The sequence below is a fragment of the Antennarius striatus genome, chromosome 18, assembly GCF_040054535.1.
Source record: "Antennarius striatus isolate MH-2024 chromosome 18, ASM4005453v1, whole genome shotgun sequence".
NCBI classification, from domain to species: Eukaryota; Metazoa; Chordata; class Actinopteri; order Lophiiformes; family Antennariidae; genus Antennarius; species Antennarius striatus.
The window spans coordinates 1,816,945-1,843,787 of NC_090793.1; the positions used below are offsets into that span (position 1 = coordinate 1,816,945).

Genomic DNA, 26,843 nt, shown 5'->3' on the forward strand with positions numbered 1-26,843 from the left:
CTTTCACATCTAAGGTGGAACAGGTGGATCGTTTCCAACGGAAACCGGGTTCAACGGGTGCATCAGGGTCTCAGGTGTGACGCAGTACCTGTGGCGGCCGGCAGGGGGCGCACGAAGACGCAAAAGACGAAGATGGAGCGGCGTTTACGTTAAAGCAGGCGCAAAGGGAATGTATACATCCACGTAATGCGCAATAAAAGCCTAATAATTTACGAATAAAACAAATCCACCCGTAGAAATTTGAAAATTTTATATTTTATATTGTACTTAAAATTAGAAATGGAAATTTTCTGCTTGTTTTTTTAAATAGAGATTATTTAAAGCCAGAATATAGAATCAGCATTTTTTTTGAAAAGGGACATTACTAATATAATAAATGTGGGAGCGGAAATAAATAAATTATTACATGGATGCTGCAGTAATAGTGATTTATTACAATATATTCATTAAAAATAAAAACAAGGTTTATAAATCACCATAAAGCGTCATACCGTCTCCATGAACCTTTTTTGGTCGCTATAACGCGTTATTTAACATTTTAATAACGCTTGACTGAGTAAAATACATGTGTACGCGTGCACGACCCATGCGCGTACGTAGACGGATGCGTGTGCGCGCAGGCGGAGGATCGCCGAGTGGAACCGGACCGTGCAGCGGGGGCACAAGCCGATTGGCGCACAGGAGAAGCCGCAAAAAAACATTACAGCAGCCGCTACTTGAGCCTGAGAGGAGCGCAGAGGGAGCGTCGGGACTTCAGAGCTCACGGTAAGAGCCGCCGCACCGGCGTCCGGTCCGCGTCCGGTTCCGAAACCAGCGCTCCGGACGTCTGGAGCCGCGTTAACGTTGATTTTCATCTCTTTTGTCCTTTTTTTTTTTTTTTTTTTTAAATTATTTGTCTATCCACCATCCCTTCTCCTCCCGGAGGCGCACCGGAGCGCGATGAGGGGTTGGAAAGGAGACAAAAGACGCGTCAGAACGCGACGGAACCGAAACTGTGTCGGATTTTAAATATTCAGAATTATTATTATTATTATTTTTTTTAGAAATTATTTCTGCTTGAATTTTTAAAAAAAAAGAAAAAAGAAAAAAAAAGGGGTGTGCGCAATCTGGATGAACACGCGCTCCACCGACGCGTTTTTCCACACTTTTTTTTTTTTTTTTTTTTTATTGGAGGAAAAAAGACGCTTCGAGCGCAAACGGGCGTCTCTCACGCGCCCCCCGCACGCGCGTTTATGATTTATGATCATTTATGATCAGTTTTAAACTTGTCCTAATTTTTATTTCCCCCTTTAATTTGCGGCCAATGAACTCCTCCACCTCTTTGTCTGTGCGGATGGAGGTGTGACACAAATTAGCTGCACGCGAATGGAACACACACACACACACACACACACACACACACACACACACACACACACACACACACACACACACACACACACACATTGAGCGTCCCTAACCAGATTATATCATGGTTTAGATGAATATTGATCGTATCTCTCTTTTATTGAGCTGAAACAGAAGGATGGTGATGATGGTGATGAAGATGATGAAGATGATGATGAGGATGATGATGATGGAGGGGCCCCTTGGGGTGGGGGGTGGGGGTCTGTTTCCGAACCCGAACCCCTCAGGTTTTGACCCTGCTGCTCTGATGTCGGATCTTTATTCTAAACTTTATTAACATCCTCCGTCGGTCAGCCGCTCGGTCCTTTGTTTGCCGCGGCGCGCATGCGCAGTGCGAGTTGGGTGTGGATCCGGCGAGATGCCGCTTCGACTATCAATAGGATGACGGAGAGGAGGATGATGGTGGTGGGTTTGTGCCCCCCCCCCCCATCCCACCCCGGTGGGAAAACGTGATTAAAACAAATTGATTTGCAGATTTTTTTTTTTGTCTCGTTGTGGGCTCGTGCATGTGTGTGTGCGCGTGCACGTGATGGGAATTTCCAGACGGCGGTTTGTGCGTGACAGCATCACACTGGTGCTGATGCTGATGATGATGATGATGATGATGATGATGATGGTGGTGTGGCAGAACCGGAGGACGAGTCGATCACCTGATCAATCAATAACGTTAAATATCGATCCGTTAACGTTTTTATCACACATGAACGCACAACTCGGAGCTCCCAGCTTCTTAAACGTGACACTTGTTCTCTAATTTGGTGTCTTGATGGAAATTTTACACAATTTTCCGGCCTATAGATTTAAATAATTCACTGATTGATAATCGATAATTGGATCTTTTTGCAGCCAAATTATGTTAAACAATATCTGCGGAGGTAAACAGTCACACATTTATTAAATTTGTGTGTCGTTTTATTTCTCCAAGTTTAAGACGCCTGCATTTGTTCAGCAAAGCAAGATTTTTAGAAATAAATATTTAACTCCAATAAATCAATAAATCAATTTGAAAACTGTACAAAATAAAATTCGATCAGCCGATCAAAAAAATTGGGTTTTATATCCTTTTTTAATCGGAATGCGTTCCCCATACTCTGACGTCACGTCCTGTATTGATCGTCTTCCTGTCAAGGACTATTTTTCATATGTTTGTGATTTTTAAAAGAGCAACTCTGATTGGCTCATGTGACGTCATGTGACATCACAGGCTGACCCCAACCATCCTCTGGGGTTTATATTAATACCAGCAATAAAAATAAATAAATAAATAAATAAATAAATAAATAAATAAATAAATAATAATAATAATAATAATAATAATAATAATAATAATAATAATAATATACTCTCTAATTCAATCATATTCTTGTAGATCTCTGCAGGGACTTGTTGAATGTGTGGACTTTTTGCATCACTGGTCCTCATCTGAGATGTTATAAGATCACCATGGTAACGGAGGACTGTTGTCATGAGTCCTGTCCATCCGACTCCTGATTGGCTCGTTTAAATCCAGCTGTGAAAACATTCATTCATCCTGCTGGACGGAGACTGTGTGTGTGTATTGTATGCATGATAGTCAAAAGTATATGGACATTAATAGATAAGGATCAGAGGAGATTTGTCCCAATACTTTTGTCACACATAATTTAATGTGTAAAAAGAAGAAGCAAATGAGGCGATGCTGCAGCTGCAGGTCGAGTCACCGCTGCTGTCACCCCCCACCCCCCCCACCCCCAAAATAATGACTCTTCAAAACAATGAGGTCAGCTTTTCATGCAAAAGTACAAGGACGCTTTTGATTTGCATCTCCTGTTAAATGGAGACACATTACGTCCAGAGACGTGATGCCAAAGATCCAGAACGACTCGTTTGTGTTTAAACTGGACGGAGAAAACAGGAAATGATTTAAGCGTCCGGCGCCGCCGCTGCTGATGGGAATGAGGAAGTTGTTTCTGTTTAGAGGCAGAAGAGGGTTTCTAGTGAAGAGGAAGGTGACGTCACCAGCAAGAATTTTCATCCTCATATAGTCAAAGATACCAGAGTGTGTTTGTTACGAGAAGCAGTGAGTCAGTCACAGGACGTCCCACTGAAGAACCCACTGAGGAACCACAGAGGAACCCACTGAGGAACCCACTGAGGAGCCGGTTTTATATTTTCAGATTATAATTGTCTCAATCTGAGCGCCTTTCCATCGTTTTTCCGCTTATTGTAATAGAAGTTACTAAAAATTCCAAAACTGTAATTTTGATTGGTTTTCTGTGGACCAATCAGACATCAGTCTGATACCAGCTAATCCAGAAAGCTAAAACTCCAGCAGCTCGCCCTCCTATTCTATTCGAGTCCATGTCCGACCCGGACCCGCCGCAGGTTTGACAGAAATGTAACACATCCTCCTCGGCGGCGGCTCAGACACCATGAGCGCCATCTGTCAGATTATGCTTTGTCTTCCAGGAAATTACAGCTTAAACCAGAAGTGACAGCGCTATCCGATACGCAACTCGACAGGGTGGGCGCCAACTCGATGGCCTTCAGCGAAAGCCCAAAATCCTCCCGTCACCGTGTCCTCGTGGATCTCCCGTTTGTCCGCTAACAGTCTGACCGGACATTTTATTTTAGAAAACTATATTGAATGATTAAACACAGCAAACAAACACTTTTACTGGTCGTGTTTAAAACTTGACATTTATTGGAGATTTTGTCAGATTCGTTTACGTTCGGAATGCACCCGGTCGATCCCGTCGGACATTCCTGTCCCACGGTTTCACCGGTTGGGTTAAATCTGGACGTGTGTCCAAGAGTCAACCATTAACTTGTGGAATTTCTCGATGCAAATTATAGATCCGTGTGACCCTGGACCAAAGGGTCACAACCTTCTTTCTGCTGGTACGTTACTTGCTTCTCACAGATGTCTAGCTAAAGTGTCAGTGGGACCATACCTCGTTCTTTACCGCGTGTTGGCGGATGGATACAACACCAGTGACGCCGTATCTCGTTCTTTACCGCGTGTTGGCGGGTGGATACAACATCAGCGAGGCCGGATCTCGTTCTTTACCACGTGTAGGCGGATTGATACAACGTTCGTGCGACCGTATCTCGTTCTTTACCGCGTGTTGGTGGCTGGATACATTATTAACTTGTGTATTCATTTTGGTGAGAGTCTGCTCTGATTTCAAGCATGAAAAATAAATTATTGTCTCACCCAAAAATTTCAATTCCAAAATCTCCTTTTTTTCGCCCTGGTTTTGGTCGCCACCCCCTCCTGAAGCGACTCTCCGGCTCTTTAACGGTTGGACGCTCCTCTCTGACCACCGGTTGACCTCCAGCTACTTCCAGCAGGTCGTCCACAGCGGTGGCGTTGCAGGGCATCGTTAAAGTTTCCGACCGAAGAGCAAAAACTAACGAGACGTCTAGCTGAACTCGACCAGTTCATCAGTCGGTCTGTGTTTGGTTTCACAGAGATGAGGAAACGAGTCCAGAGAGTCAGTCTGAAAACAATGAGGCAGCGGCGCAGCGGCGCGACTCGTAGGTAGTCGGATGTAGCCCCAGTTCTGTCAGCTCGGATCAGCCGGAGAGGATTTGAGGACAAGGCCTGAATCACAGGCACACCTCTTACCGGGAGTGTGTGTGTGTGTGTGTGTGTGTGTGTGTGTGTGTGTGTGTGTGTGTGTGTGTGTGTGTGCATGTGTGCAGCATCAGATATGTGTTGTTTTCAACGCACAAAACCCAAGCAAAAATGGATTTTTATCCAATTTTGATTTCATTTTTAATTCTAGAGGTAATATTTGTTATTGTTTCAGATTTGCATATAAAAAAGAGAATTTTTAAATATTTTTAAAAATATTTTTGCTTCATTTATTATTATTATCATTATTATTAAATATATTTAAAGTTGCTGCTTAAATTTGGCTGCTCTTCCGTCGCTGTTTGCCCCAGATGGACCAATCAGAGGCAGTCTGGACCGTTGGTCCCGCCCCAAGTGGTGTTGGATGATGCGTGTCTGGGCTCTATGCCCCCCGTGGGTTTATTTGGGGTTAGTTGGAGTCGGGAGGCGACTTTGTCCCGTCTCCTCGTCCTTTCTGCCACCCCATCGCCGCCTCAGGCTGCCCTCCCTCCCTCAGACAGCGGATAACAGCCGCCGCCGCCGGGTCGCTCTGATGGCGTCTGGCGACCGACATTCTGGTGACAGGGTTCACGGTGCTGAGGGGCGGGGGGTAGTTTTGGATGACAAGGCGGGGCGGGCTGTTGTTTGTGTCTTCAAATCCCAGCTTGAAACATCGTCCGTGGTTTTATGGTTCTGTTTTGTGAATCATAAAAATCTTGGAGAAGTTTTGTTTCTCTGAGGATCCAGAAACGCCGGGTGCTGGAGCTAAAGTTCTGATGAATCTAACATGTTCAGCGTGTTCTCCGTTTGGTTCTTCCGTGTGAACCTGTCGCCGCCGTTGCTGGAGCTAAACGCCAGCGGGAAACCTTCTCCTGTCATCGTCAGATTTATGGAAAGATATTAAAGATAATTCCGATGGAGGAATTTTATGTTTTCCTTCAGCCGGTAAAGAGGATCATAAACAAGAGACAGAGTCAGGAGTTATTACCTCCAACCGGGCCTCAGAGGCAGGAAGGAGGGCACCTTAGAACCAGGAGGGACCCTAGACCCAGTAGGGCACCTCAGTCATAAGACTGTTAGCCAAGAAGACACCTTAGAAACAGGGAGGGCACCTCAGAACCGGGAGGGCGCCTTAGAACCTTAGAACCAGGAGGGCACTTCAGTGGTAGGACTGTCAGCCTCTAGTCATGTACCTCCTGAAGTTAGCCACCACGTTGGGTCTCAATAACTCTGGCTGCTCTTCGACACAGAAACAGGAACATGAATTGGCTTTTATGGATGTAGTTTCATTCCAGTTCCTCTACTGAACTCTACAGTTTCATCATGACGTCACTGACATTGCTCTTGCGGGATGATGCAGGTAGAAGCATTGAGCTGTTTCTTCTTCCCCCATAAAGACTGTATAAAAACAGCCAGTGGAACCGAAGTTTCTGCTCCTGGGACGACCCGTTACTCCAGACTCTCCAACTAGCATGTTGTGTTTAAGTATGCTAGCACTTGTAGCTAAATGCTAAAGTAGGCGTGAGCTATATACATCATCGTAGTTGCTGCTCTTAACAGTCCACGCCTGCACAGAGCTGAAACACACAGGTTTAAAGATTAAAGATTAAATCAACTTTATTGTCCACACGTGGGGAAATTATCTTTACACTCTCTTTGGTACCGTTCCCAGAATTTTCTCAGAATCGACCAATCGGCCGGTTTCATTCTGAGAAAGCCATCCTGCAGAGATATTGATCGATATCCTCGAGGATTTGGGCAGACAGACAGATGGAGAGAAAGATGTTGTGGGACCCTGGTGGTGGGCTTAGAGCTGTAGAGCCATTGATTGACATAAGAGATAGAGTCCTCTGAAGCCGAGCTGAAAGGAAGACTATGAGAAAAGACGTAATTGGCTCTGGAGATAATCCCCGGGTGGTTGTGGACCAAATGGAGTCTCTTTGATTGGTGCAGATATCTACCTCTGTAATATCTGTAGCACTCTCTCTGGAGTTGATAAGCAGTAATTAGACATATCCCTGCGTCGTACCCCAACACAGGAAGATTATCTACCTCTGTCTGGCTCCCGATTCTTGTAACCCTGCGGTCGTTTCAAGGTTATGGTAATGGGGCGATGTTGGTGGCGGGAAAAACTTTTTTGCTCCTCTGATTGAAAAACAGATAAATTCAGACACCAGAATAGCTGAAGTAATACAAGCAGACAAATTGGCTCCGAGCGCCACGGCGTCGCTTATTAAATGTAAGCTGTAAATGTGATTAAACCCCAATCTCAAACCAATCAGGAGCTTCTCTGATAGCAATTAAATCTGACCCGCGGAGCCCAGAGAGCATTTAGAGGAGTAGCAGACGTCTGCGAAGCTCCATCGCCGCCACACTGGGGGGGAAGACCAATCAGATCATTGGACTGGAGTTAGTTTAAACTATGGCTTAATTTACATATTTGCGTGAAATGAACAAAAGGATTGGTAGAAGGCTGGTGTTGCCACGATTGCACTCACTATGTGGCAGGAAGTTCCACCATTCCGCTGGATAAACTTATATCCACTTGTGTTTCTCACTTTAACTTCTCCATCAAATCCCATCTGCTGTTTGACCGAATGTCGTGTTTTGGGAATTGATTTCGTGAATTTCCCTGATACATCGGATGTGACATCAGTCAACTGAGTTGTGGCCATATGTTGGCGTCTTTGGACCAATGAGTCTTGGGTAAAACAATCTGACAGTCTTGATTTTAAGTTTCATTGCATCCCAGTTAAAGTTTTGCCAGTTTAGAGGACATTTTACTCCGCAGCCCAACAAGAACTAGTGCATTTTTATTTTTATATTTAGGATGTGTCTCTATAGGAGTGTAGTGGTTCGATTACTGACTCTGAGCACCTGTTCAGGATCGTAAGGTATTCCATTGTTCTGTATGTGTGTTCAAGCGAAGCCGTACAATCACTGGTATTCTAATAATTCACAGGACAAAGCTGCTGTGTGTTATTAACGACAGGCAAACACAGCTGAGAACACAAAGTCCTCTACTTTAAATAGTCCCTACGATTACATCATACACAGAGTAGGTATGATGAAGCACGCCAGGTTCATGCGCTCGAAGATGTTGGCTCTGGTTGGAATCAGTCAGCCCAACATGGTGGTTCTTTTCCTCGAAAAAATCTCTGTTCCTTTGAAAGTGCAAAAACTGGGTAGTTGACAGTGTTTGAAGTCTGGTGTCTTAACAGCATGTATCTGAGGCGGTTTGGCGGCGGCGGCGTGTCGGGAGGAAGGATTATTGGCAGGAGGCTGTGATGGAATGGAAGATAGAGCCGGCTGTCACAGCAGTTTGGGAAGAGTCCCTTTGAAATGACATGGAGGACTAATAAATCCCCCGCGCCGTCGCCGACTCAGAGTCCATTTTGATTTATGGTTTCTGTTGTGCGCTTTATTGCAGCTTAGGTTACATGTGCAGTGTGTACTTCTGCTCAAAATGGCCACCACATCAGGATACCGCCGTGGGGCGGCCATCCATAGGCGTTCTTGAAGGAAATGACGTTCCGGCTCCGATACGGATGGTTTTAACTTCCCTTTTTGCTGATGCACTAGGACGCATACGGGAAAAAATGTCGAAGCAAATTTTCCTGGACAAACCGCAGAGACGTCACATAAATCCCAACGTTTATGGAGGCGATTGAGTTCAGTCTGAAGACACTAATTCAAGTCCCTCGAGAGCCGATCTATTAAACTGCACATAAACACGCTCCTTCACACCTGATATACTTTCACACCTGATTTATTACCATGCGAATGGAAGTATTTCAGCTCTTCGTGAGCCATCCCTGGATGTTTTCCTTCATTACATCATTACAGGGATGGATATGGTGAGTCATGTTGAGAAGTTGCCCAGTCAGAGTTGACGCTAATTAGAGATTTAATTACCTTGAACTGTGGATCTTGGGTAAACGAGGTGAAACATTGGATTAAAAGTTTAGGAACTTAAGAAATGAAAAAATACAAAGAACAAAAATGCAATAATGCCAAGTAATTTCCTCATAATTACTGAAACCACAGCTAGTACAGCCTTGCTAGATGGGTCAGAGTAGCATAGCATTTATCGTTTGCTCATTTTTACAGGGCACAGTTTCTGAAGAACGCAAAATTGTAGCAGAACCGTGTTACACAACTGCATCCGTGTTAGCTAATAACGCCGGTTAGCTAACACAACGGTTATAGTCACAAATTTATTCCAGGCTTCAAACTGTAGTGATTCTGTGAGCTTCAAACGATGATGTATATTAAATATGGCTTGCAGAAGAAACTTATGCTAGCTAGAACTGATGCTACGCCTGTCATGATTTGGGCGTCAATGCCTCAACATGTAGCGCGTAAATGCTAACTCCTATGCAGGAGCTTCTAGACTCGTTCATTCATCCATAATTGAGAACAAATGTGCTTCCATTTATTTTTAAAGTGCAGTCGTCCACTCAGCCGAGAGGAGTCAAATAAAAAATGAATATTTGTTGGAAATAACACGTAGTCATCGATATGCTGCAGTCGCTCGCGTCTCATTTGTATTCCGCTACTCGTTATTGTGCGGGATTTTCTATTTCCATTCTCGACGCTTGCTTTTTTTTTTTTTTTGTGTCCTTCAAGGAGTAAATGAATAAATTTCACCTCCGGATTCCTGCAAACGAAACTGAGCGGTAACGAAAAACACATCGCTTAAAAGTGGACATGTCAACTATTACTTCTAATTTCTTCAAAAGGAAGTCATGAATTTCCTGCTCCCCCCTGAATCAGCCTCTCTTATTAGCTGTCGGGTTTAGCATTGGCTCGCCCATTTGAAAACCAGTCGGATGTATTACTAGAGTGCTCGTATAAATAATTTCCTCTGGCAGAATGAAAGCGATGAAAACACAGGCGTGTTTTGGCTACGCTTTGCAGCGCTCCTAATTGAGAGGATTGAGAGTACCTTGAACAGATTGAGTGGACTGCAGCGCCTCGCATCATTTAGTCGACGGACGGGAGCGCCGCCAGACCGAACATTTGGAGGGTTGGCAGCATCAGAGTTGTAATCAAGGGGAAAAAGAAGTGGTGATTCACTTCTTTCTGCCTATATAATCACCGGTATGTGTTTGACTTAGACTTTCACTATTGGATTTGCAACGCTTGTGCAATAGGAACACAAGGAATTTGGACTCCGATGCAGAAACCGGTGGTGGATGGTGGAGGGGGGGGGGCGTGAGCAGGACTGCCTCAATAATTTGTTAAACACAGGAAGAAAACGAGGCTTCAGGCACGTCGTGGCAGGAAAGGGTAAAAATCAGGAAAACCAAAGGCAGCAGGGGTAAAAAAAAAAAAAGAGTGAGAGAGGTTGGAATGCTTGACATGATGTGTAAAGACAAAAGGCAAACCAAACCTTGTGGAGCAATTTGGGGCAATGATAAGGAATATTAGGGGCAGGTGAAACTGTTTAGGGCAGGAACAAGGTTGGTTGGGGGCAGACAAATGGATTCTTTCAAATTTTTCTTCAGGGGTCTGTGGAGACCAAACTAGAGGTAAAAGGAGGGAACAAAAGATCATCATGATGCTGGATAGGGTTCAATACCCACATATTTATTAGCAGTACTAGCAGGAACTCAATCATGTAGCATCGTCTGCTAGCCTGTCTTAAAGTCGTGGGAAATCAGCTTCCGGGATTGGCCCAATCTGGGAGAAGGATCAAGTTTCCAGAGTCCACAGAGAACCTGAAGCTCAGTTTCAGTCGGGTCACGGCGCCTTTAGCAGTGATCCTGACCTGAAGGGGACGCGACACAGCACCACAGTATCGATCTGTTTGGTAGCTTCTTCGTATGCGGTTGAAGTCGCAGCGTGAACAGGAAGCAATGACAAAAGAGAACCTCATTGGACCGTCACTCCGACATGTACGTGTGTGTGTGTGTGTGTGTAATGAACACTCACAAACCACAGCTAAAGAGCGGCAGCACTACATTTACATTTCAATCCACTTCTTTTCGTGGTTCTTTGGTGCAAAAGAAGGGAAGTGAGAGCGGTTCCCTTTGAGCGCCGACGCATCAGATGGTCGTTATTCACGACGGTCTAGAAACTGTCTCTTTGTAAAACCCTGACAGCTGATTGGATAACTTCAGCCAATTAGGTCAACACTATGTGACACCACGAGCTCAGTTGTAGTCAATTAAAGTTAACAGTTATAGTTTTAAATTCGTGCTAAAGTCTTCAGGAGAGAATAAAATATAGCTGAACCTCGAGATACGAATCGTGTTTCAGGATACCATCGCTAGTTCGTGGATGGATACAACATCAGTGAGACCGGATCTCGTTCTTTACCATGTGTTGGCGGTTGGATACAACATCAGTGAGACCGGATCTCGTTCTTTACCACGTGTTGGCGGATGGATACGACATCAGTGAGACCGGATCTCGTTCTCGTTGGTGGAGTAAAGACGTAGCTCGTGTTTCCTCGTGACTTTTGCGTTTGTTTTCATTCTTTATCATTGTTTGACTAACTTACATATAATTAATTATACACAGATAAAGTCTGCGTTTCTATTGGTCGATTTTCTTTTCAAAATTTAGGGGGTCTTGGGGGTTTTTGTTACTGGCTGGAACGGATTAAAATGTTTTTAGTTATTTTAAATGGTAAAATGTTTGACTTCAGGTTTCAGTCATAGAATGGATTAAACTCGTATCGTATGGAACTACTTTACAGTCGAGCCTTGACAAAGTTGTCTTTATTTACATTATATATTAAAATCAGTAGGAAGCATCCGACCAGACGATAATTTGTTTGGGTTTCTGTTCATCCTAAAATAATCTCCTTCATCACGAGTTACATCGCTCATTTCAGCCAACTTCCTCTTTTTAAAAAATAAAACATGTGATCACTTTATTTCTTCCGTTTTTATTAGATATAAACTTCCACGAGGAAACCAGTGATGGAACAGCTGTTTCTGACCATATGGAGATGAAATCGAGGCCCAATCTGGTTCTGCTCTCAAGAAATTAGGAATTAGTTCTCATAATTTTCCTCTTCTGTCATTGTTATTTCCCAAAATCCCTTGCGGACGTCTCTGCTATTTTTGGAAAAATAATGGTTTGGGAACATGAGTTAAAATTTAGAGCGTTTTACTTTTTTATGAGCTCTTCTGTTTGCTGGTTGTAGATAAATTAAAGGAAGTGAGTTGATTTGCCTTGAAACCTCCCACCTTTCCTTCAGACGAGGGTTTCTCGACCGGATCCGTCATATCGGAGTTCGTGGAGTTCAGGAAAGAAATGAAAGAGTGAAGAGACCCGCTGGCGCCGGTCCAGATTAAACATTAGGTGTCACATAAACCAAACGGCTCTCAGCTCGCGTCCCATTGGATGAAACGCGTTGGGTTCACGTGTGAGGATAACTACGATACTGACCCAACATCCACAAACACCACCCGTCGCTCCAGCGCCAGTTTCATCCCACTTCCTGTCAGACGTGACTTGTTTTTTCATCAGTATGGGTTCTTGTTGTCATGACAACATTCTGCGTTGGGAGGGGAGTTTGAACCCTTGTTGAACAGGAAGTGTTTATCTGTAGCTTCCTGTTGGAGTTGGGAATGTCAGGACGGTCGAGCATCACCGCTACGTCCTGCTGTTCTGAAGCGTTACCATGACGATCAGGTTCAATCATCAGAGAAGAAAAGCAGTCGTAGTCGTCAAATTGTTGTTTATCATGTGTCGGTTCTAGATGATGCTAGAAGGACACGCCCCCCCGATCAGCTGATTGACAGCTTCAACACGTTTAAGGTCAAAGTTAAATCTGGACGTCTTTTAGCGGCGCTGTCTCTTTAAATGTGAATGTTTGGACCGGTTTATATTTGCGACCCGGGGGGGTCGCTTCTTGTTTTCTCTACGGCGGCCTTGAGGCTGAAGGATGTGTGTGTGTGTGTGTGTGTGTGTGTGTGTGTGTGTGTCCAGAGCGGAGCTGTGGATGGGTTAAAGGTCATGTATTTCTCAGATACACACTCTCATTAATAAACATGCTGTGTGTTTATCTGCGGGGGGGTCCAGAGTGTTGCGTCAGCATGGATCCGGCGGCCTCCTTCCCCAGAAGCCTCACACGGCGGCCGGGAAATGGCGTTGCCGTTTGGACCCGGTCCCGTCCCACCATCAGCAGCGTGAGAAACATTCTCTGTCGCTAAAGAGGAACGTTTTTAGATCCTGTTTGGCTTTAACACAAATTTTTTTCCCCTCAATTTTAAAACATCTACGTCTTTAAGTTGGAATCGATTCGTCCACCAGAGGGCGGCGATGAGTCAGCCGAGCAATAAACATAGACGTACTGTATATATATATATATATATATATATATATATATATATAAGATGTGTGTGTGTGTGTGTGTGTATAAACACCTCGGCTGACGTTGTTAATCGGTTCCGGGCGACGCGATGTAAGTTGAAAAACGATGTAAGTTGAATTTACTTGTGAAGTGAAAACTGTAGACAACCATTCTCAGTTCTGTTCTGAACTTTATTAATGAAAGTATTATAATATTTGGTTAATATGAATCTATTTTAAACTGACAATGAATTTTTATATATATATATATATATATATATATAATTAAAAAATTATATCTCCGTCTCGTCTTCAGCTGCTTCTTCCTCATTGTGGGTCATGAGGCTAATGATACTACAGGCTAATAATATGATATCATATGTTTTATTCTGATTTATTGTACAGTAACATGATATGTGTTTTGAACGGTTTACTAGTGATTTTATGACTCCAGTATTTGTGGCAGACAGACGTAAAGTGGAGTAAAATAACGTAAAGTTTATTTTTTATGCATAATTGAGAAAGAAATCACGCCAAGCGATGTAAGACCAGGTTACTTATTTTCTTTTATTCGATAAAATTCAAGGATAAAACTTTACAAACAACAACGCAAACTAATTAAGTAACATAAATGGGAAAATGGAAGAAATTTGTGTACACCTTGATATAGATGGACACATTTTTCTTCTTAGTTGTGCTCGTATTGGAAATTTCTGCTAGGGCACCTCGCAGTGGTTTCTGGTGGTTTTGCCCCATTTTTGTCAGAATCCAAAAAATGATTCCAGCGATAAAAGGTTCTGTCTTCATCCTTATCCGTCTACGAGATTGAGCACAAATGACTCTTGAACCTGATTCGAACCCATAAATTCAGCTTTAACCTTCAAACACGACCAGACAAAGTCCTCCAGAAAAGACAAATGACTTCCCAAAAGCGTCGGTAGTCTCAAGGTCTGAAAACGCCCACTTATGTCCTTCGGTCCTGAAAACATTCGGACTCATAGCGGAGGTCTGACATAAAATCAGCCTGTTTTACATATTTTAATATGTAAAACATATGGTTTATTTTCCTTCATCCTACAGGAATGATAAATACAGCAGGTCAACGCTGCAGCAGGACGACCAGAAAACACCTGTCAGGTGAACCGTTAGTCGATACCATCGATAGAAACAATTGCTCGGCAACACATCTCTGTCATTTTATCTACTGTTTGGTGACAAAACAAGATGTGAGGATATTTTCCGGCTGTGTGGCGACAGGATTGGACGCTGAAGCCAGAAACTCTCTCAGTTGACTCAAAAATAAATAACAACATTCTGAATTTTTCTATATCCTTCATTCGATGAGAATGGAGGGAGATTGGAGAAGGAGTGATGGAGTCAGCAGGTCACCAAGTTGTCCAGAGTAACTAGATTACCGGAGGATGGTAATCTCATTACTAGATCTAACCAGGAAGGGTCACAGGTTTGAAGTTTGGTCATGTGCTTGTTCGTCTGGTAGTCTGCTGATTGTCAGCTGCAGCTCTAAACCCAATAAAAACACCACGATGATGTCACCGTCATGTGACCGGTCATCAGTCGCCATAAGAAACCAAATTGAAAACATAGCAAAAGGCAAACGAGACACGTCGATACGATGGTTAGCGCAGTCAGATGGGAAAGGATCCCAAAAGATAGAGGAATAAAATGGATGGATGGATGGATGAAAAAAGGTAATAAAGAATAAGGTTAGCAGGAAGTTAGCGTTATGACTTCATTAGCATGAAGTCAGTATAAAACTGATTCTAACAAAACCAGACATTTTTATTTAGCAGTTTTAAAAGTGATTTAAATTAATTTTTAAATTAAAATATTTATAGGTCAAAGTTTCTGTTGAAACATTTTAAATATTTCGTGCAGCTTTAACTTTCATTGCTAATGCTAGCATTAGCTGACTTGAACTGCTTGCTCAGGTAGAAAGACGCTTCCCCCGGAGCCTCGGCGACAAGAAACAACCAATTGTTTGAAAATTAAATCCCATCAGTCAGACATGATTTATAAATCAAGTTTTTTGTAAGAAAAATGGATGAATAAAAGATTTAAATCTGGAGAAAACCGATCAAATAAAGGGTGATAGCGCCGTGATTGACTCTGGATGAGGAAGCCTCCTCGTCCGTTGACTTCCGCTCCATGAGTTCTGTATTTACCTCTGAACTTCATGTTTGTCTTGAACCACCTGATCTTATCTCCATTATGTACCCGAGTGAAACAGAAGGTGGAGCCGAACGTAGTTGCCTCGACTTTCATTCCAAACTTAATAAAGTTTCTAATTGATTTAAAGTCTATATATGGATATAAATATGATCTAATGATTTAAATTCTGAATTTATGACATCTTTAAAAATTATATGGGTAGTGCCGATTGGTCCAAGAGCAAACCGGGTTTAAGTCCGGATCTGTAAACACCTCACAATCCCAGATACATCAAGTCAGGATCAGAACCTAAAGAGTTGTTGGGTTTGGACTCTCCTGATCTCTCCTTATCTTTGCTTGAGATCGACCAATCGACCAATCACAGACCAGAGACTATCAGTTGACCCTGTATGGACCCACATTCAGAGTGAATGTGGATCAATACCAGTGGCCACACCCCCTCAAATACCTTTCTTGTATAGTTGTCGCTTGTTGTTGGATTTATCTGCAGCATTCCTACGAGTTCCAAGGAACTGAAGAGTTGAAGTGTTGCATTGCATATTTCTGGATATACAGAGTGACATATTCAGAAACTGGAGAACTCCACCAAACCAGAACCGGATTAAAAGCGAAACACCTTCAAGACCAATTGGATCCTCCCAAAGCTGCCGTCGGTAGACGTTTGAGAAATGGATGGTGACTCTTTTCTGAGTCTCTTAGAGACAGTGAACGCATCCAGAGTCCCATGAGTCATGGCCTCGACGCAAGCCTGATATACATAATTACCAGCACGACCACCTAAGGTGCAGCACTATATTAATCAATAACCAATTATTTATTTATACATTTATGACCCAAAACAGTGGCAGGTAAAAAAACACTGTCAACACTGGTTGAAGTTAGCGTCATGAATCTTTGTATCCGTCCATTGACTTTGTAATATAAACCCAGAGAATTTTGACGACCGTGCTGCACAGAATTCTGGGTGTTTTCAGTTTCAATAGAACGGGGTAATCCTGTCCGGCGGTCTGACCCGGTTACCTCAGACTGAAACCAAAACGAGGCCAGAAGTTTGGTGAACGGGAAGAAACGGAAAACCTGCCTTCAGGTAATTTCAGACAGAATCAATCCCAACTCAAATTTACACGTTGGTTTCCAATCGTATGTTGTACAGCCGTTTTCCAGGTCCCGCCAGGTTTCATCAATGAAAGCTTAGAGTGTCAAAAAGGTCATGCTTCCCTTCAAGATACATTTTTGTTAATGTGAATATCGTCTTAGCCGGGATAGGCTCCAGCAACCCGTCTTTTGTCACCACAAAGTGGTACGAAATGGTTGCTAATATAACCGGCGTTGTTGGTGGAGGTGTTCTTGAGTGGAGGTCCAAGTCTGGGCAGGTGTCCACCAACACCCATTGCATTAATTCAGTTCTAGAAATATGGTATCATTAGAACTTGGCAAGTCCAAGTCGGAGGCAGCTGTTCATCCATTAAGGAGAGGCTGGAATCCATCCCAGTAGACAAAAACACCCCGGACAACAACCTGAGAAACAGTTTTCAAGGTCGTACAGGAAGTTTCTTGCCCCCTAGAAATTTGCCTGCCTCAGAAATCTGCAGACGGACAAACTTCTGCTTTGCACACGCGGTCATGTGACCGTCTGAAATACCAGCGGCTCCACAGAGAGGGGTAATCTGTTTCACTTCTCTCTTTTGTTTTGTCGCTGGTTTCCCTTGCAGTCGACAAAGGTTTCAGAACTGTTTGGTATTCGCTGACAGACGTGTTGGTGAAGCGACCGGCCGGGTTTCATCTCCGCTGAATTGTAAGCAGCGGCTGAAGATACGGCGGCTCTCCGTCGGGAACACTAATCAATAATCATTTCCATCCCTGGGTGTTTTCTCAAGCTCCATCAATACGGGGATTGATCCTCTAAACACTGATGTGTGTGTGTGTTCTGTGGGTTCACAACAAGTGATGACTTTCTGAACATCCAGATGGACGTTCGATTCGTCCAAAGCAGGGAGTGGATTGATTAACAGTTTCATGATCCCAAAATTGATTGATTGAGTTGATTAGTGACTTTGATCAGTGGTCCCCGACCCCCGGGTTGTGGACCGGTACCGGTCTGTGGATCGGTTGGTCTGTGGGTCAGTCGGTACCAGTCCATGAGTCACTCTTGACGCTTGTGGAGATGCTTGCCTCGGTCACATGACTACCTTCTTAAAGGGGCCGCTCCGGCCGCTAACACAGAACACATTACCGCTAAACTGAAACTCCCAAGCTAGCAGAACCAACAAGAAACGAACGTTGGTGTGACGTTACGAGGACGCTGCTAATAAAGTTGATACAAACTGGATTCACCTTTAGTATTAGTGTTCCGTTTTTTGCCCAACGGAAAGGGCAACCCAGTGTGCCAAGGATATTACTTTCCGCTTTTGTTTGATTTATTTTTCTTCATCAAAAGCAACAGAAGCAGAAGTTCATATAGTGCAGAGCGGCAGCAGAAATAATGATATTATTATTATAATTTTAATATTTCATCACAAAAGCATCAATTAACCTCTACATATAATGCAAGAAACAGTATTTATTAAATTCAAATATTTCATAATAATGAATATTATAATCTTAACTATTAAATCTCTTATGCAAAATGTAAATATAAATAGTAATTCATCAAGTCAATGCAAATGGTCAATTCAGTCCTTCAACTTGTGAAACTACAGCTCCCATGATGCCTGGCGGCAAACCAAGAAGCACACAATTCAAACCCAACTAAAACTAACGAACCAAACAATGGCGGACATGAATGAGACAGCAAAGACACAAATAAAGTGTTAGTTTTACGTTTCACATCTTAGCATGTTGCTAACTTCACCTTTATCATCCATTAAACTGTCGGAAACGCACCACAGTCATCACGTCACTCACCTATCGCCTGCATGCCGGGTAGAAACTCAGTTTAGTGAGTCCACTTCCTGATAACGGGTCGCAGTGGTCACGTGACTCACAGCGCACCGCTCTCTTAAAGAGACAGTACTTACCAGACATTATTAGATACATGATTAGATTTAGAAAAGAAAACCGTTTTTTCTGCTGATTGTATTGTTTTATTTTGTTGGATTTTAGTGGAAGACTTTAGCGGAAGATTTAAAATAGAATTAAATTTTTTTTTTATTTCCTGACCCCAGTTTTAGCTTCATGTTATTTTTAACCACATTAAATTCGCAGACGTCGTCGTCGTCATGGAAACAAAGGCGACACCAACGAGTGAAAGTAAATGAATTTAGCTTCACGCAGCTGAACGCCGCTTGAGTGTTTCCTGTCGCACAGAAATAGCCCGCAGCTAGCGTCGACACGGGGGACCTGATGAAACCCTCGCCGCCGCCGCCGCCGCCGCCTGAGGTTCACGGGCAGCTCGGCTTCTCTCAGGGTGGAATAGAACGCATCACACATGATCGCAGTTCAAATATGTCGGATTTGAAACCACAAAGCTCTCACCTCTTTAAATATCCCAGATCAGCCTGCACCGACTGTGAGCTGCCAGTTCCCAGCATCCTTTGCGTCCCGTTTCTTCCAGCTCAGAGAGCCGGTACAGAGTTTCCTTTTTTTTTTATTATTATTATTTGCGTGTGTGCGATTGTGCCAAATTTTCTGCTCCAGTTTCCCGGCCTGTCGGCTCCGCTCTCCGCTGCAGTTCGGCGAAACCGACTCGTCTTCAATCGACCAGCTGGACGCCAGCAGGAGGAGGAGGCAGTTATAACGCTTCATTTGTCCTACATAGTCCTAAGTCATATGTTATTACACTGACATCCTTTTTAAAACTGCTGTCCAGGATTGACCTCCACACAAAATAAATTCATGTTTTGTATTCAGGTTACAAAACACGACTTCCGTCGTTCTCGATTATACGTCGGTTTAACTGTTAAGAACAGATAAAATCACGTTACTGCGCAATCAATCAGAATAAAACATATAACATCGTATTATTAGCCCCTAGCAACCTCCGTGACCCACGATGAGGAAGAAGTCGTTCAAGATGAGATTTTTTTACTGTTAAAAAACCCTGTTTTTAAACTAAAATACAGACTGTCTCTGCACCAACCCGACTGACTCACATAGACCGGTTGGGGTTCTTTGATTGGTTTAACGATGGAGGTCAGAGTGACTTTGTTGTTTTTAGCATCAGCCTGGATTCCAAATGGGTTACCTTCACTGGACCTTCACTTTAAAAAGTCAACGTCTAAGAACAAATAAGCGGCTGATGCGTTTTCTTCTGTCAGACAGACAAATAGTTCCTACAGTCCAGTGACTCCGAGGGTTTTGGAGGCCAAAGACCAAAGCTAGTCCACATCCATAGGAGTTCATCACTGGTTTAGTTCCAGGTCAGGATTAAATCTAAACCGGCTGCAATCCTTCAGGTCCCATTAAACCCCGTCCTAGAGCCGAGACCCGTATGATAGATCTTTAGCCATTGTTTAGCGCTCTATGCTAATGTGGAAGCAGGAATAGATTTCCCTGACACCAGCTAAAACAAGCCTCTTTCTCCGGTTTCTGTGCCAAGAACCTAAACCGTTGTTGGTGCTCTTCCTCCTCCTCTTCCTTCCTGATTTCCCAAAGGGCGAGCCGCGATAGCTTTAACCTTTAGCGTGTCGTCTTGGATGGAAGGAACACAGAACTTGCCAGAAACGGGATTGGGAGAGAACCTAAGACCTCCTGGAGACCTCCATCTGCTGGACCAAGAGGAGAAATAGATCCTATCAGACCTGCAGGGATCGCATGATGGAAAAGAGGGATGGAATATTAGTGGATGCATCTTAAATAACGGGCAAACTGAACCGAAACAAAGAGCTGAAAGACTCTAAATCTCCCATAAAGCCCAGTCGAAAAGTTAATCTCGCCACTGAATCATTGTTCCCGCTGAAATATCGATCTTTGCAGGGATGAAGAGGAGAAAAATAACTGCAGGAGGAAGAATTCCATTTATGTATTCCGGAGAAATAAAACATAAAGTCGCAGAAACCGGAGAGAGAGAGGATGAGGAATGAAATCACGCCCGCGAGAGGAAACCGAGGCAAACGGGAGCGAAGACGTGGAGAGAAGGAAGGAGTGATGGAGAGGAGAAGGTGGGAGGTGAGCCGGTCGTCGAGGGAAACAGGCGAGCATCGGTGTCGGGTTGTGGGCGTGACGGATGAGTCGCCGGAGAGCAACAATCTCAGGAAACGCCGCCGTTGCCGCCCCTTTCGGGGGGTTTTGGCTCATCTTCCAACGCTTTGCCACCTTTTGACTCCACTCGTACGAATCCCTTCGTAGATTAATAAAGCTTTATAAATAGTTCTTCGCTGAACGCCGCCGTCATCAATCACGAGTTCTGCTGGATCAGCAGCTCCTGCTGCCACGGGATTGGACCGTCAGTGGGGAGGGGGAGGAATCACTGCGTCTGAGGACTCAAGAAGAGGCGTTGATTGATGTTGTATCCACCCGCCAACACGTGGTAAAGAACGAGATACAATCTCACTGATGTTGTATCCGTCTGCCAACACGTGGTAAAGAACGAGATCCGGTCTCACTGAGGTTGTATCTGCCCGCCAACACGTGGTAAAGAACGAGATGCGGTCTCACTGATGTTGTATCTGTCCGCCAACACGTGGTAAAGAATGAGATACGGTCACACTGATGTTGTAACTGTCCGCCAACACGTGGTAAAGAACAAGATGCGGTCTCACTGATGTTGTATCCATCCGCCAACACGTGGAAAATAACGAGATGCAGTCTCACCGATGTTGTATCCATCCACCAACACGTGGTAAAGAACGAGATGCGGTCTCACTGATGTTGTATCCATCCGCAAAACGTGGTAAAGAACAAGATACGGTCTCACTGATGGTGTATCCATCCGTGTCTCAAATAACTCGTATCTGGAGGTTCGTCTGTGTTTCTGGCTGAACTAAACTGTCTAAACGGATTTGATTTTCTAGATAAAAAACCTTTGGGCGTGGTTTATTATGAAGGTATAGTTGGTATTTTCATTTCAAGGTTCTGTTCGTGTCCTTCTTACTTTTGGACTCATTCGATGGCATGTTTCTTTTCGGCGCCACTGTTGCCGAGCCTCCTTTTGTTCTCGCTGACTCGGGGCCCTTCAGGTTAAATGGAGTCTTTGGCGCCGGCGGGAGCGTTGCCTCCAGGTGGTTCCGGCCCGGCAGCAGCTCTTCAAACACTGAAACCACACGCCCAGCAGCTAGCCAGCGTATACCGTAGCTTGAAAAGCAGCCATTGTGTGCTCAGATGATTGCGAGTCATTGTGCTGGGAGTCAAATGATGGGATGTTAGGGAGCGACCCTCCATTGTGGTCGGTATAAAGCTGAGACAGGAACGGAGGCCCCGGAGGCGTCCGACGTTCAGGTCGGCGTGCGTTAGCGGCGGCCAGGCGATTAGCATGAGAAAGGTTTATGAGGGAGGAAGAAGAGCAGCCTGTAGTATCAGTAATATTAATACAATGGAAGAAGGAGGAAGGCAGCAGTGATTATACTGAAAGAGATTCAAGAAGTTTATCAGATTTCTGTTTTTTCTTATAGGGACCGTCAATAAATAGTTTGTGTCAAAACAACTGAGAAACGGATCTTTAGTGTTTCTTTCCATGGAAATTGTCAGAATTTGAAACAAGGAACGTATTTATTTCCAGATATTCCCCAATGAGAAGAAAAAATGTCAATAAAAACTGAATTTATATTTCAAATAACAAATAAAACTGATCTGAGTTTCGTCTCCTGATAAGGAGGTTTATTGTGGTCGTCTCCCCCATCGAGCAAACAGATGGTGTGTGTGTGTGTGTGTGTGTGTGTGTGTGTGTGTGTGTGTGTGTGTGTGTGTGTGTGTGTGTGTGTCATAGATAGATAGATTTCCTATTGAAGTCAGAAATCTATTTTGTTTATGAGGAAAAACGACAATTATAAATTTTAAAATGTGTTTTTTTTCTCCCCCCCTTTTGATAAAGAAACAATGCGTTTGAGGCCAGTTGGACATTTTCACGTCTGCTGTTTCCATCTAAGAATTAATCAATTATTAAAGCAATTTTTTTTATTGATCGGTCCGGTTTAGACGCCGATCAATCAGTCGATCAAATCTGAGACAGATTTATTTATTTGCTATTCCACGCCCCACCCCCAGGACCTCATATGATGGAGGGGGGGGAGGCGATGAGGTCAAAGCTGCAGTGGGAAGCATCAAAATTGTCGTTTGAATTAACACTGCAGACGTGTACAGAATTTAAATTTGGTGTGTTCCATGTTCTCGTTCCAAATCGGGATAAAGTCGCCCCCCCCCCCCCCCCCCAAAAAAAAGTGTTTTACAGACACCGTTTATGTTGAGAGGCTTAAAAACAGCTGTTTGTTACCAACGCCTGACTTTAAGCTCTAGTTCATCATCCGGTTGGATGAAGGGGCCGCCGCCCTTTGACGACTTTAATTTCCTCTTTGCGTTTCTGCTGATGAAGCATTTTCTTTTTCTTAATTGGGGGGGGTGGGGGGGGGTGGGGGGACGTCAGCGCCTCTCCGTCGTCCACCTCTCTCTTTCTGCTGGTTTTTTCTTCTGTTTATTTTCCCTCAAAATTCCCTTGAACTGGTGTTTGAATAAGCTCTGCCCCCCCCCCCCCCCCAACTGACACCACCCGCCCGGGAGGTTCAGGTTAGGAAAACGCATTAAAAATGCAAGGTTTGTTCATAAACACATCGCGTCCAGACGTATCAGGTTTTATTTTCGCTGTCTTGTACAGAAAAAGTTTGGTTTTGTGGGTTTTTTTGTTCGATAAACTGATTTATTTTTCCGCACGAAGAGTTGAAGTTTCATCGTAAACCATCTTTGGAAAAAGGAGGAACCTTGAGAAACAGTCGCTCCATCATTTGTGGTGATGTTCCCCCCGTGTATTTTTAAGCTCCTTCTTGGTTTATTTTGGTCGGATTTGGCTTGTTTTCACGTCGCTTCATTAGTCGAGTAGCTCTTTAATTCTGAGCTGGTCTTCTGCTTCCTGTGTTTCAGAGGACAGAGATCCAAAATGGGAGGCAAGCTCAGCAAAAAGAAGAAGGGGTACAACGTAAACGATGACAAGACCAAAGACAAGGATGCTAAAGCGGAAGGGGCTTCCACCGAGGAGAGCGAAGCGCCCAAAGACGGCAAAGACGAAGGTGCCGCCAATGCCAAGGAGGTAGCAAACGACACGGCGGCCAAGGAAGCGCCGGCGGCGGCGGACGCACCTAAAGAGGAGGAGAAGAACGCGGCCCCGGCCGCCAAGGAGCCCGAGAAAACGGCCGCCAACTCCGACGCACCCAAGATCGCCGAGCCGGCCAAGGCTGAGGAGAAACCGGCTGCCAAGGAGCCTGAGGTTAAGGCGGCGGCGGCCGCCCCGGCGTCCGAGAGCAAAGACGAGGCCAACGCCAAAAAGACTGAGGCCCCAGCGGCACCAGCAGCCAAAGCCGAGGTGGCCCCCGTCGCCTCCCCGGACCCCAAGACCACAGAGGCGGCAGCTCCAGCACCAGCGAAGGAGGCGGCCGCTGCACCTAGTTCAACGCCAGCCACCGAGCATCCCGCCAAGGAGGCCAACGCCACGGAGGCGCCGAGCAAGGATCAAACAGTAGCAGTTCAAGATTAATGGACAGCTTCTTTTGTGAAAGCAGAAAAAATACCTGAATAACAACAGCGATGAAGATAAAGAATTTAAATTAACCAGCTCGCCCATACGATGATAATAACGGTAATAATGTGATGATGATTTGTCGACAGGCGGACCGGAGCGAGCGCCGCCACCAGGTTCCACCCCTACAGATGGTCGTTGCTATTATTATTGTTAGGTTTTTTGTTTTTTTTTCTGCTGTAGTATTTGAGCTTTGATACGAGTCTGTGTCGGACATTCCATCTCATCACCACCCCCCCAATCTAACCCATTTCCGCCCAATCATACCCCGCTTTCTCGCCCCCTCTGCCCTCCGGAGGTCCCAACTTCGTCATGGAAGGAGTGTCTTGTTCCTGAGGTCATCTGGCGTTGTTGGATCGTGGTTCTTTACCTTTTTAGACCTGTTAGCCTCTCCTTAGCATTAGCATGGTTGGGTCATATCGATGGCCCGCCCGTTAATCCGAGCTTCGAACCCCCGAGACGAACGCGTTTGGGTTTTCTAAGATATGGCAGAGGTGGGAAAAAGGCTGATTTTGCAGAGCAAAACACATTCTTAGATGAATTCGTAGGAATTTTTCAAATGAACTTCTACATTTTGTACGTAAACCCTTAGGTATATTGTTAGCCAACTAAGTGGTTTTTTAACATTTGTATTAATCTTATAAAATATGCAAAGCCTGGCTGAAAACATCTCTGCCATGTTTTTAGAAAGTCCGACTTTTCCAAATCTGGGGTCAAATTTGAACAAATCTTTAAATTCTAACCTACTTCTGGCCCCTAGCGTTGGGCGGTCTCGCGTTGGGTCCCGTCTTACTGGGACGTCTGGGTGAATTTGACTTGTGCAAATCGTATAAATTAAAGTAAAGGCAATTAAATGCCCCCCCCCAAAAAACCCCCCCCAAAAAACAACAACTCTTGTTTGTATTTTACCAATTCTGGACCTAAATCAATCCTTTTCTTGTAGTTTTCTGCTAATTCATGAGGATTTTGTCAGATATGAAGGGAAAATAGAATTAAAAACACTCCTCCACCAGTTGATCTACCAAAAACTGGTCTGTATGGTTACCATGGTGATGTCCATCCCATCCTGTAGAGGGCACCTCAACAGTTTTGTATCTAAGCCAGGGGGAAAGAGTCCAGATGATGTCATTTCCAGGTACTCTGGTCCGGGATCTCCGTCACTAAGACCGAACCCAAACGTCTGAACATCGCCTCTCCTACAGATTCGGGAAGTTTGCAAGAATTCCGCAGAATTCCTTGAAGCGTCTACCTAAAATCAGTTGCAGTGGTTTTCCAGCCTCCTAATAAAACAGAAAACAACTCCATCTTTAAGTTGCTTAGTAATCGGTGGGGAGTGAAGGCGGTAATCAAACGTCATCTATCGTTGGGTCGGCCCAAACCGTTTAGACAGTTTGGGTCCAGCAAACTGATCCAAACCTAGACAGGTCAGCCTCCATCTCCATCCGTGGTCCAAGCTTCTCCGTCATTATGGGATGGACCAGCCTCGTGCATGCGAAGGGAGCGCCATCATTTTCACACCTCATTCATTTTTGTTTTCCGAAATATATATTCATGGCACACGTGCACGTCTGCAGCGATGGAATCAAAAAGATAAGTGTCGATAGTGGAGGTAGTGAACACTTTTTGACCCAATAAAGTGCAAACCAACGTCCGCCTCTGCACACGTGTTCCGTATCCGCGAGTACTTTCACTCATTTCTACTATCATTTGCCAAATTTTTCCGTTTCGTCCAACCGACCCGCGACGTTTCCCCTCCCAGCGCCCATCCAATCGTAGCAGAAACCTCAAAACGCCGGAGGTGAGGCGTGGCCAAGCCGGTTGGCCCGGTTCTTCTCTTGACTCGGTAAAAAATGCATGTCTGTGGTTGGGTGAACCTGTAGTCCTGTCTGTTTGGTCAAGTGGAAACAAAAAAAATTATAAAAAAATAAATAAAAAAACAACTTCTGAGTCCGCATCCATGGCAACTACAGTTGATATTCTCATTCCGTGTCACCACTGCTATTTTCCGCGGCACACGTTCATTCCGAAACAAAAACGACGATATGGAAATTGATGCATTCAAAATTACATGTACTTGTATAAATGGTGCAACAGTAATAAAATGTAAGAAATTGACTGAAACTGGACGATTTTGTGTGAGTCGGCTTTTTTTAAAAAAAAAACAAAACAAACATAAATATGTAAAATATATATTTATTATATAAATTATATATTTATGTATTTAATGATTCTTCTATAAATTAAAAAATGGGTAACTAAAGGCAAGTAGAGATAATCAACTCCGTTATTTTAAACATTAGGGAGCAGAGGATCCTCAGGGACTACTTTCAGAGGCGAATTAATACACAGGTGCAGATCTATTCTAGGAAAAGATGCCCCGCCCCCTCCGGCCAGTTTCATAGAAACTCGAGCTGGGAGTTTAAACACATTTAAAATAACTAAAATAATTTTAATCCGTTCCATGATTAAATTGGAACCGCCTAAATTATGAAAAAAAACCATACCACCTTAAGATGAAGTCATGTGACACCGCCGTAGCCACGCCTCCGTGGCTGGATATCGACAGGAAGACAACAAACAGGAAGTAAAGCTTCCCACCCCTCCCCCATGACGTCATCCAGGCTGGAGGAGGTGCAGAGATGTAACAGGAACAGGAAGTAAACAGGTAAATCTGCAGGT

At 44.1% G+C, this 26,843-nt stretch overlaps 1 protein-coding gene across 1 annotated transcript; it reads left to right on the forward strand.

The window, feature by feature from the left end:
- Window positions 1-631: 631 nt before the first annotated feature.
- On the forward strand, window positions 632-26,284 carry basp1 (brain abundant, membrane attached signal protein 1). The gene is made up of 2 exons (XM_068340486.1): window positions 632-765; window positions 23,513-26,284. Exon 2 carries the CDS (start codon window positions 23,529-23,531, stop codon window positions 24,120-24,122), a length of 594 nt encoding a protein of 197 aa, XP_068196587.1. The 5' UTR covers window positions 632-765; window positions 23,513-23,528; the 3' UTR covers window positions 24,123-26,284.
- The last annotated feature ends 559 nt before the right edge of the window (window positions 26,285-26,843 follow it).